The sequence below is a fragment of the Centruroides sculpturatus genome, unplaced genomic scaffold (assembly GCF_000671375.1).
Source record: "Centruroides sculpturatus isolate CEXI.00-Female unplaced genomic scaffold, Cexi_2.0 scaffold132, whole genome shotgun sequence".
Classification (NCBI taxonomy): Eukaryota; Metazoa; Arthropoda; class Arachnida; order Scorpiones; family Buthidae; genus Centruroides; species Centruroides sculpturatus.
This window is the reverse complement of record NW_019384471.1, coordinates 21480-34491: the sequence shown is the minus strand read 5'-3', so window position 1 is coordinate 34491 and position 13012 is coordinate 21480. Positions and strand designations below refer to the sequence as shown.

Sequence of the window (13012 nt, the reverse complement as noted above, 5' to 3'; positions counted from 1 at the left end):
TATTTTAAAAATTTCTTACTATTATTACTTTTAGAGCTTTGGTTCAAAAATATTTACTTGAAAAATCAAGAATTATATCTCAGTCTAAAAATGAAAGAAATTATCATGTATTTTACTATATGCTGGAAGGAGCAAATGATGCTGAAAGAAATTTGTTTCATTTACATCAATCTAAAGACTATTACTATCTTAATCAGGTAAGTTTTATGTTTTATTACAAAGAATTGTTTAATTAAAATAGTCATAGATTATATATAGTTTTTATATTAAATTATAGCATAGTATTTATAAAGTTACTTTTGTTTAAAACCTAATTTAGAATAAATAACTCATATATGTATATATATATATAATATAATTTTGTAACATTTTCAGAGTGATTGTTTTAAAGTGGAAGGAGTTGATGAAGCATATGAATTCAACAGACTTAAACAGTCAATGGAAATGGTTGGATTTACACCAGACAAACAAAAAGGGTTAGTATCTGAATATTATTTTATTTTTATTTCTTTAAAAAATAATTTGATTGTTAATTATATTATTTGTGATGATTATTGATAATTGTATATATACACACCTAAAACAATAATTTTGATGTTGATATAAGAACTTAATGTATTTAAAATTTTAGATGTTTAAATAATTGTAATGTATATGTTAGTGTAACATTTATTTATTGTTACTGATCTGAAAAATTTCCATATTACCAATTTTAAACAATCTTTAATTCAAAAGCTTTGACATAAAATTAAAAACTTTCTATAAAATGAATGGTCAATTAATTGAATTGGAGACCATAAAAATGCCTCTTTACTTAACAATATTCCTTATTATAAATTATCAAAATGCATTTTGGCTTACTAAAAATTCTAAGCCCTCTTCAGTTGAGATGTTTATAGCATTTGTCTTTGAGGTAAACCTCTCTGACATAACAACAAACTGGAACACCCAACACATTAGTGAAAAATGATTTTTACAATAATTAAAAAGTCAATTAGTTATTAGCTTTCAGAACTGATCTTCTTTACAAGAACATTTTCAAAACACACAAATTAATATTAAGATAGTATTATATATATATATACAAATATCAAATGCCTTTTGTCTGTATTTTAGATAATCAATTAAACATCTGGTTCAAATACAACCAATAACAGACTTATCATATTCTAGCCTGTGTTCATTCAGCAATTAAATCTAATGACATGCAAAAGACTAGTGTGCATTTCGACAACAAAAGAAAAAAGTTGTGGAATTAAAATCAGCTGAGGAAGACAACATTGTTTTTTGTTGTTGAATTGCATACTGGTCTTTTGCATGTTAATAAGTTTAATTGTTGGATGAACATAGGCTAGAATATGATAAGTCTGTTGTTGGTTGTGTTTGAATAAATGTTTAATTGATTACATTAACAAATGTAAATCTGTCTCTGTAATTCAAAAAAATACACTTTGGTAGATGTATCTCACAGCAATTTCTGGTTAGCAATTTATTTTTTATTTTCTATTGAACTACAAATATATTTCGGGTTGGTATAATGTACTCTAACCCCTTACAGTGACTTGATCATTATGTAATTACAAAAAATTTTTTTTCGTTGTTTTGCTCAAAACAGGGAGTGGGAAGGTCAAACCACTCTTATCCTTAACAATCATTTTATTTTTTTACACATGGGTATATAACAGACGTAGTAAAAACTGTTAACATAGTAAAAATTGACATATGTATGTAAAAGTTTTTGATACACAAACAATATTATTAAAATTATAAGAGTATCAGAATTACTATGAAAAAATTTTTTACAAATAATTATACCATGTTTAAACATAATATCATGTTCATGTTTAAACATAATATCAGAATACCATGTTTGAACAAAAAGATTTATGTTTAAACATGGTATAATTATTTGTAAAAAATTTTTTCATAGTAATTCTGATACGCTTATAATTTTAATAATATTGTTTGTGTATCAAAAACTTTTACATACATATGTCAATTTTTACTATGTCAACAGTTTTTACTACGTCTGTTATATACCCATGTGTAAAAAAAATAAAATGATTGTTAAGGATAAGAGTGGTTTGACCTTCCCACTCCCTGTTTTGAGCAAAACAACAAAAAAATTTTTTTTGTAATTACATAATGATCAAGTCACTGTAAGGGGTTAGAGTACATTATACCAACCCGAAATATATTTGTAGTTCAATAGAAAATAAAAAATAAATTGCTAACCAAAAAATAGCTGTGAGTTACGACTTCCAAAGTGTATTTTTTGGATTACAGAGACAGATTTACATTTGTAATAATGTCAGTTTTTACTTTAGACTAAGTTCTTTACTTCTTGTGTTAATTTGTGATCATACAATAAAACTATTCGAATTGACAGATAGATTCAGTAATATCATTGAATTAATAACAGTAATATCAATCATATTCAAAATGAAACATTGAATGGCTGGCTCTGCCATTCAATGTTTCATTTTGAAGTTTATATTATATAAAACTCATTTTAGGAAAGAACTACTTTTCAAGAAGTTTTTCTAAATACAGTACAAATTGAAAAAAAAAAAAAATTGTTCTTTTTGCAGATATAACCTTTTTTTATGTATTTATGATTAGTCCAGTATACACATTTTAAAATCAAATTATAAAATTTTCAATAAATAACGTCTTCAAAAGTTCGCTAATTGTAACGAAAAATAAAATTAAATTTATAAATTTTTTAGAAATAAGTATTTCTAAATCCATTCACTAACGCAAGAAAAATATTTTGAATTTTTCCATTTACTAATACAAAACACGTTTTGAAATTTTATTATGTCAAATTTAAAATAAATTGCAGTTATTTCTCTATTGATTCAAAATAATACTAAGTTTATCGCTATCTTCACACATTCAAATAAAAATATTTTAATATATTACAGTTTTCTTCTCATAACGGTTTTACTTACACTTACACTTGAAAATTTTTTTCTAATAGTAAAATTCACAGGAAAAATTGTTTGCTCTTATCAAGAATAATATACAATAAGTTTGGTTATTGAAAGCTTATAATTACAAAATTTCAAAACAAATAAATAAAACATTTACAGACATATTCAGTGGCAAACACTTTAGAAAGTCCTTGCTAAAAAAAAGGATAATATTTTTAAAATACTAATGATAATGCAATATAACAAATCATTGCCAAGCAATGAAACAAAGTAATAGAAGGTGATATATTGTAAATTTAGCGGGAAACCTGAACTTTTATACACTTAACAAATTACAATTTTTCGTAATATACAGGGTTTGTCCGACTAGTATCGGGACTGATTTTTTCTTGTCAGTTGGAAGGGATAGAGGGCGGTCCCTATGGGCGGGATTGCTGACATAGGATGTTACGTAAGCTATCAGAGTCGGCTCCGTTGTCTCCGAGCTTTCGAGTGTGTAGATCACGACTGAAGAGAATGTGTGTTTAGTGCTTGCGTCCAGAGTCAAGACGCAGCGAATCATCCAGCAGCGTTTTGACATCAAATTTTGCATTAAATTAAACAAATCCACTACGGAAACTTTTGATTCGATACTTGAGGCCTACAAAGAAGAAGCCATGTCCAGAGCGTGTGTTTTTGAGTGACGTAAACAATTCAAAGATGGCCGGAAAGACGTCAATGGTGAACAACGCGGTGGACATCGAACAGAAAACCGAACCAATGAAAATGTGGCTAAAATGCGAGAACTTTTGATCTCTGATCGCTGCTTAAGTGTTCGTTTGAGGTTTAGGGTCCGCCACGTCCGAAGGGAGATCGCCGATACCTGAAAGCTCCATCACGACAACGCAACTGCTTATATGTCGCTAATTTCTAAATTATTTGTGTCATTGCATAATATAATACAGTAGCCTACTCGTTCGTTATATCGCGCCTAATCATATCGCGGTTTCGATTATATCGCACTTTTATTGTACTCCAAATTTTAACAGCGCTTGAGTCAATAAATTTTAAAATACAAGTTGCCGTCAAATTTCTTTTTTTCTTAAACTATGATATTTTATTCCTACCATTGTCCCTGAAACTACCACTGCAAGTCAAACAATACATTCGTTAAAATCTAAATAAGCAGAACCACTGAACAGATCAATTATCATTTATATTTCCTTTTGATATCAAAAGTTGTTTATTTATGAATTTAACTACTAAGTCCTCACAAGTTTCGGTATATTCGAAATTTCACATTTTTATATGAATCGAGGGTATTGCGTCAATTTACATAAACATGTGAAATTTGGAATTTATTACAAATTGTGTAAGGTTTGTTTCTTTGTTCGTTATATTAAGTTATGGCAACGTAACACTTCGGCGATCTGCCTAGGGGATGCCTTCTTAATTAAAGGTGTTTTTAAGGGTAACTGGCCCCATTCAGGCGTTACTGACGTGGAGGAAATCTCGAAATCTCCACTTGGCCAGCACGTCCTGGAGGGGTACGAACTCACAACAGATAAATAATAAACGCAGTAAATATACTTTTCAATTCAAGTATATTTACTGCATTTATTATTTCACAGACGTCTCTGATAATGACTTATTCTCATGTTCTTTTTGTTATTCTTTCTTTTGTAATTTTTATTCTGTTTTTATGTGGGAAGAAATATTCAAAATAACACTTAATAATTTTATGAACCGAGAGTAAGCTATTTTATTTACAATTATATAAAACTGTATCTTAAATCTTTTTATTTGCAAAAGATCTATAATAATATTTTTTATCCGATTTAAGCATACTTCCGAGTATAATTTACATAATTTTTTAACTCATTTCGTACAGGATGCTGAAAATAAGCAAACCCCACGTGATGATGATGAACAAGGAGAAGTCAAAATTTTAGTTTATAAAGCATACGTCAATGCAGGAGCGGGTGTTCTCTTCAAGATTATTATATTAATAATGCTAGTTGTATCTCAATCCTTTATAAGTGCCAGTGACTATTGGATCATCAAATGGTATGCTGTCATTACAGTTAATTAATTTTACTTTTTAGTTGTGAATCATAAAACCACATGTTATTTTTTTGTATTTTTTTGTATTGAAAGTTTGTTAGAAAATTTAAAAATTACTATATTTTCAACTGCTTACTTCTTACAACATTCTGTTAAACTTTTTTGCAGCACACCTGTAATTTTAAACGAAAAAATGCCTGGGTATGCGAGACCCAACAAGAAGCGTAGTGCAAAATTTTCATTAAACTTTACATAATGCTTTGTTATCTATTTTACTATACAGTAAACCTCTATAAAACGGATTCATATAATTCGAATTCGTATATAACGGCGAAAAAATTGCGATAATAAAACACGTATAAACATTCGTATAAAATTCGTATAAACACGCTAAAAGAAACTCGTATAATTCGGTAATACGGAATCACCGACTCGTGTCACGACAGGATTGGTCGAATCTAGACCAATAGCGGATATTGCACAAACCGTCGAGTTTAAACGAGCAGTGGTCTTACTAAAAACTATTTATTATTTAACGTCCATAAAAATTATATTTATATTAATGATGTTTCCAAAGTTCAGCAAATTTTTACAGAAAAATAATTTATCAAGAAAGACGCGCACCCCCCCCCGTTCGATGCGCCGCTTTGCGATGAAAACAAGCTTAAGCAATGGCGTCGTCGAACGGTCCACACTCGGTAAGTAATTTTACAATTTTTTTATAGCATACTTTATATGGATTATTCCCAAAGATTATATGTATTTTGAAAATGTTGAGTCGAATTAGTTTAGAATTGATTAATTTTATGGAAGGAAACCTTTCAAACAGCTGTAGTCCGTAAACTGCATACGTGCTGGGCTGTGATTGGCTCATGTAATTAAGGACTCGTAAAACATAAATTTCATAAAAAAACGAAACGTATCTCCCGTGTTATAGGGAGTCGACTGTATCTGCTAATTAATTATGAATACAACATATTAGTTTAATATTCCTTTAATTGTCTTCTTGAAATAGTTTCAATTTTTTAATCACATTGATGTTTTTGAATATGTACATTTATAGGAAAAGATTTTTTAAAGTACAATTCATGAACATTAAACACAAATGCATATTTTTACACATTAAGGTACTTTCAGATCCATATGTTCTGATGTATTTTCAAAGTTATATAAGATTTTTTTCTTTATTGATTTCTCTTATAAACACAAATATACCATCATATAACATGAAATATTCATTTAAATTTTCAAGGTACAACGTATCAATTGTGGCTTCTGTGTTTATGCTGTGTTAAGTCATTTCTTACGATAACTTGATTTCTTGTCTTTGACTTTTTCCTTTGTTTGTATGTTTTAATACATATTTTTAAACAGAACGAAAAACTAATATTTCGATTATCAGTAAAGTATAAATATATTAGAAACTAGAAAATCACATACCAGTATGTCCTAACAACCGTTTTTATTTATGTGGCTTTTGTGAAATATTGATCGCTGCACTACAACGCAATTTTAGAATCATGTTGCACAAAATGCAACTCATCAAAATTATAAGAATTAATTTTGAAAAAAAACAGGATATATAAATTCGAAAATGTTTGTTTATTACATAACAGCATTATATAGTTATGGTGAGAAATGCCTGTGTTTTGTAATAGTATTAAGATTTTCAAAATTACACAGCTCTCACTATAAGCATTTAACACAATGTCGTTAATTGCTGAAGTTTTGGTGGTCCACGCATTACCTCTTAAATCTTTACATTTCTCTACCGATAACTTAAAAGACAACTTTTGAAGTGTGAAAGAAAGAAAAAAAATTCAAGCCTATTTCCGTTTTTTTTCCTATCACTTACAAGCGCATTTGGAGCACATTCCATTCTCCTTCAATAAATACGAATATAAAACTTCTGGCAAAATACTTACAATACGTAAAAGAATTTTCATTATACAAATACGTAAAAGAATTTTCATTATACAAAATATATTAAGTAACAATATAAACTTTCTCACTTATGTTATCCCCAAATTGTTTTAAGTGATGTTTTTTAAAGATAAATTAATATGTAAATCTAAGTTTTAGAATTTACTATGAATTTACTAATAATTAAAATTAATTTTTATCTTTGACATTATACAAAATGTTTTTACGTAACATTAGTCTTCAGTGATCCTTTGTAAGCTATTAATTGGTAATTTTATGGAAATTTTTTAACTTTATAAATTTTTTATTTGCTTTACCGTGAAAGATTGTAAGACTCCTAAATAGATCTTGCTAACCGAAGAAAAGTAGAAATAACGATAATGTTAAAGTTGAAAAAATCATACTTGTAAACATTAAAAATAACAGAAGATTAAATGCTATGGTACGCTTCTTCTCTAGTCTTGGTATAAACTTGTAAGCACTATGTCGAACTTTCTTTATTACTACACTTATTACACGGTGTAATAAATATAGTAATAATGGACCTAGTGCTTACAAGTTTATAAAACATTATATATAAAAATTAAAATCAGTAATAAGAAAATTTCGTAATCCGTTTAAAAACAATTTTAAACAAGAGATATTATTTATGTGGAAGTCTTTAAAACTTTTTTTTAAATAAACATTAGTAATAATTGTTCGAGAGCCCGGACTTGACAAAAATTTAGCGGTTGAAAATTTAATTTGATAATATAATCTTGCTATAATTTTTCTTACGATTGTTAAAATTGTAAAAGATATGATGTTATCCCTGAGTGGAGTCACTTTCCTTCCAAGATGACACATCGAATGTGTCACTAGGAACTTAGTGACAAGAAATTGCTATTGGACATAGCCGTGGTAACAATGCCAAAAACAGGCAACGGAAAAAAGAAAGAGGACCCCAATGAGAGACAACGACTGATGACGACAGGTAGTTTATCCATCTCACAAAAGGGTTTGTTCGTCTGACGAAGAGTTTGTCCAACCGAGGTATCCGTGATCATCGAAACTTTATCCTCGCCAGAGTTGCCCAAGCGCTAAAATACTTTACCCACCTATTTGACTTTCATCCCTTCAAAGATTCATGCATCGATGCATCCTTCCTCCATCAATCCGTTAAATCGTAAACTCCATCATGAGAATGCGTTGTCGTATGGACAACACATTCTCAGATATTTTACCAGGTATCTATGTAAACGCTATGTAAACTTTATCTCTTCAACTTACAACTCGCGAATTACTTATTATCGTGTACATAGCCTTTATTACAAAATATTAACCTTAAGAAAATAAGTAGCAGATAAGCGTGATGTTCAACCCTTGAATAGTAAACCGCATATCTTTTGATTACAGTACTTGTAAATAGCTTGATAAACGGATATTTGTGATTGTTAGAATTGTGTATGATGCACTTCCTTAATCCCGTGCCGTCTCTCCTGTTGCCTTCATCCTGGATCCAAGTGCCTACAAACTCTACCGCTTGCGCAAAATCGAAATTAGCTGCCATTAAAGTTTCTGTGTCTGTCCTAAAAGACACAGTAGTGTCAGTCATGATAAACTTTGTCATTGCAAACGCGGTGTCGAGTCATCGGTCCCGTAGTGCCGAAGCATTGTGACAAAGGCGCTTTGCGAATTGTCACAATTGTATATTTGATCTATTGGTTTTTCGGAGTAGAGGGTTGTCTAATTCTAATTTCTAGCTTTGTAGCAATTGATTTTGACATCTGTCTTTTCTGCAGTTTGAAGAAATGTCAAAAAGTGAAGAGAGTTTTCGAATAATTCCATGCGAACCTTATCTTTAGTATCTTCACTTGCATAGTTATGAATATCTACGACGTGCATCCTCGATAAATTATACGCTTAAATTTTTTGTGAAATTTTCCATGCATTTCATCAGTTGTATAACTTCTACTTTAACATTATTTAATGCTTTTATTACTTTACTTATCTATCGATTTTAACAAAGTACTAAAAAATTTTTAAATTAGACTGTTATTTTATGTTTAATTTTCAGGCTACAAGATAGAAGAATTTATAGCCAAAGTAAGAAGGAAATAGAAAGTATAACATCTAACACAACAGTCTCTAACCATATTGAAGGCAGAAATTTTCAACAGAGTGACGAATTCAACGTATATGTCTATTTTGGATTGATATGTGCAGTGTGTTTCACCATGTTACCCACGGGTTCACTATTATTGAAATTCTTTACAGCTGCATCTACCAAAATTCATAACAATATGTTCCGTTGTATTATTCGAACTCCAATATCATTTTTGGACAATAATCCTGTAGGTATGTAAAAATATTTAAGTAATTTTAGGCTAAAATTCTTCTGACCATATACAAAAAAAAAATTATTATTTAGATAAAATTAAAATTATGTAAACAAATACGGCTGCTTGCATTTCCATTTTACATGCAGAACTTTCATATCCTTCATGATATTATAGATATTCATTATCTGTTACAGAGTATAAAATTTCATAAAAATTTGACAAATTAAATTAATTAAGTACCTTTTTACCTTCTCACTCACTTCAACGTGCTGTTGAAATTTTAGTAGTAGGCAAGTATTTTTTACGTAGAATTCTGATGCTTTGTTTCCAGCTAAGTTAGTTCGTGAGTCTCAATAAATTATCTTATTATTTAAACTGCAATTTGAAGAAAATGTAAGCCTATAAATTTCTACAGTCGTTTTTGTCTGACTCTCTTTCCTAACTCTCGAATTTGGAGTTAGATAAATGAAAGTCAAGACCAGATATGAAAACGGTAACCATAAGCTGCTTCGATTAACTATACACTAACTTTCGATGCACACCGGAGGTCAGTTATTTCAATTTAAATCTTTTTTTCTGAAAAGAGTTAGGTAGATGACTGGAAGGATTGCATTGCTAACAAAAAAGTATTATTACGCGGAGAAGATTACTAATTTCAAGTAGGAAGCACATATTTTCAATTAAATAAATTAAAAATATGATTAAAAATTGTAGCCTGGCATTGTGATATGACGGTAAATTATTGCTTGTTTTCGTTTGTTTGTTTTAATGATATCAATATACATATTTTTATATAAGTATATGATTTAATCGTTATTTAATCTTTTATATTTTTCAGGAAAAGTGCTAAATCGATTTTCTAAAGATGTTAATAACATGGATGATGCCTTACCTTCTCTTTGTTACTTCACAATATCAGTAAGTTTACATTAATTTTGGATATATAAATTTATACCAGTAATAAACAAACTCATTTATGTAAGATCGGGGGTCATTAAGACACTGCTCACTGTCAAAAGTCGCTATTCAATGTTTACCTCGTCTTAACCGAGACTAAATATTAATAGTTCCTGTCACTGTCACTCCTGACACCAGTTAGGGTAATTCTAAATCTACTCCTCAACTCGCTATTACTTCTATCTTTAAATCGAATCCGAGTGGCATATTTAAAGAATAATGGCTTATACAGAGGGTCGTATTATTAGTCGAGTGGTGGAGGGGTCGGGTTAATTTGGGAAAGTGAAAGACTTGCAATTTCCTTTTATGTAAACTACTTATTGAGAGATATATATATATATTAAGCATATTAAATACGCATATAGCATAGCAAATACATAAGTATGGTTTATAACAAAAGGCTATGGTAAAACTTGAGTGTAACAGGGTAACTATTGACTAACACTTTGTCAATTGCTGACTGAGAGAGATTACAAAAATTATTACATGGAGCTTTGTGAGAGAACCAATATCTTTGATTTTTGGGAGGCGACTTTTTTGTCTTAGACAGGCATGAACTATTTTGGCGTGTGTCACCTTGCCGCAATAGTCAATTGACCGAAAGCAGCACTAAGTCTAGAGGCTCTCCCCTTATATAAAAATTATGCTGGCCAATCGATTTCCTGCCGATATGGTCATATTCGGAGTGAATTTTCATTCAACTAAAACTACACATCTGCTAAATCGAAAAAATACAGACGAAATGCACATATTGATAAATTTTTATTTTTATATTTTTCCGTTTTACCAAATGTTTCAAAATATTAACTAAAATATTACTTTAAATTTATGTTAAAATATTCCCCAAACACCAGATTCTCACATTTATATAATATTTGTAAAACCAGTGCACAGAATCTGTAAAACATTGCCTTTAATTTTCTTGATCGTTGATATTATCATCAAATTTTTTACGCATAAATTTATGTTTCAATGGCTTAACCAAACACAAATTCGAAACAACAAGGTCGGTTGATGGGTAAGATAAAACTTTTGTTAGCGTTTCTAAAATCAGACCATTATTTGCGGTCAAAATTACAATGACTGCTCTCACTGCTACCTTGAACATTGTTTTTATCAGAACAAGCATGATGCTGTTGTCTTTCTCCATATACAGTACTACTGAACCGAAAAAGCAGCACTATTTGTCTTATGTAGTAAAATGTGCATCTACAGTGCCTGCTTGTTTCAACCTGATCTGTGCTGTATAGTCAATGTACAGTACGATGCAAATTGAAACAACCTTCTTCTTATTAGTCATGTTAGCAGATATTACCGTTCAGAAACTCTTGAAAAATACTGTTTTAAATACAGTATTATTGTATAATCCAACAAATAAGTTTAAATTTTATTATATTTTTGACTTTTATAACTGCTTTCATAACAACCTGGGTCATACATCTAACATAAATATAAGAAATATATTAACAGGGTGTCTCGTAAATCTGGAACCTTAAAGTTATTTTCCTACGTAATATTAAACTGTTGCGGCATTCCCTAAATGAGTGGATTAATACAATGAAATGGATGTCGCATGAAACACACAATGCAAGCTTCAGTTGTTTGAAGAATGCTATAAACGCATGGTAAATCAAAACACTTACGAAGTATAAAGTAAATCAAATCACTTTCGCGCCCTTTTATTCTTGGATTTGTTGAAATCATATCCCCATTTATACTTCCTGTTGTTTGTTTTATTTTAATATAATTCTTTCGCTTCTTGTACATTCACGAATTCTTTTCACACACTTTTGACACCTATTTCTCATACAGAATCTGTTTCTATTTTAGACACTCTTTAGTTGATCGGCCTATCTTTATTTCAGTGTTTCACGCCGTCTGCTATCGTAAACACAGCTCACATACAGCTTTACACCCTATTTTTTCAATACTGTCTTTACATTGCCCAACCAGTGTGGCACCCTTCATGCACAATTGTGTTCTCAATTATGTTTCATAACATATTGAAACAACTTATCATTTTTACTCACTACATTTCTCTTTGAATTATAGAGCGCGGTTCGATTGTGATAAAATTTAAAATATTTAGTGTTAGCAATGAGTATCTCGGAAGGCTTAAACATTGAATAAATTCCGTGGATCGATCTGCATTTATGCAATTCCTAATTTAGAATTTTTCCATATCTGCGTGATCTGCATCAACTTTTTTATATTCATTCTTTATGATATTGAAGAGAACTGCAGGCTATCAGGTGACTGTCAGATGACTATAGAATTATCACGAAAACTATTCCGTTATGAAGTTATTCACGACTGAAAATTACTTAAAATTTAATTACAAAAGCTGGTGAAAGCAGTTCGAAATATTAATGCTCAGCAAAAACATGTAAGTAACGGAAACATTCAAAAGTTGTGGCATAACAATACCGAAAACAAATTTTAGTGTAAGGCTCATGTAAATAAAAAGCCCATTACAAAGATTACAACTATAGAAAGTTTTTAATGAAATAATGTCACATAATAATAAATCGGAAGAATAAACATTTTTACAAAAAAGGCTTTGAGCTTTTTGTTTGAAGTTCCTTTACTGCCACTGCTTAAAGATGTGCCTACGTTCAGCCAAATTAATATACTGTACGTTCAACAACTGTAAGACAGTAGAGCTCAAAGCCTATTTTCTGAAGATGTTTATTTTATCGATTTATTATTATGGTGGTGTTACTTTCAAATCTACTTTCATTATTTTTATGTCTTAACCTTTAAAACATCATTTATTTGCATGTCTTTGTTGAGCTTTACAATCTTGAGATTTCGTTAGCTTTTATGGGATAT

General features: G+C 29.8%; 1 protein-coding gene across 1 annotated transcript in view; it reads left to right on the top strand.

Annotated features, from left to right (window-relative positions):
- LOC111621185 (multidrug resistance-associated protein 4-like) overlaps window positions 1–13012 on the top strand; it is a gene marked incomplete at its 3' end in the record, with an annotated part of 89519 nt that overhangs the window by 58397 nt on the left and 18110 nt on the right. Inside the window, exons 16-18 of the mRNA XM_023363266.1 lie at window positions 4807–4982; window positions 8959–9239; window positions 10062–10141. Coding sequence (XP_023219034.1) covers window positions 4807–4982; window positions 8959–9239; window positions 10062–10141 — 537 coding nt within the window. The remainder of the gene's footprint in view (window positions 1–4806; window positions 4983–8958; window positions 9240–10061; window positions 10142–13012) is intronic.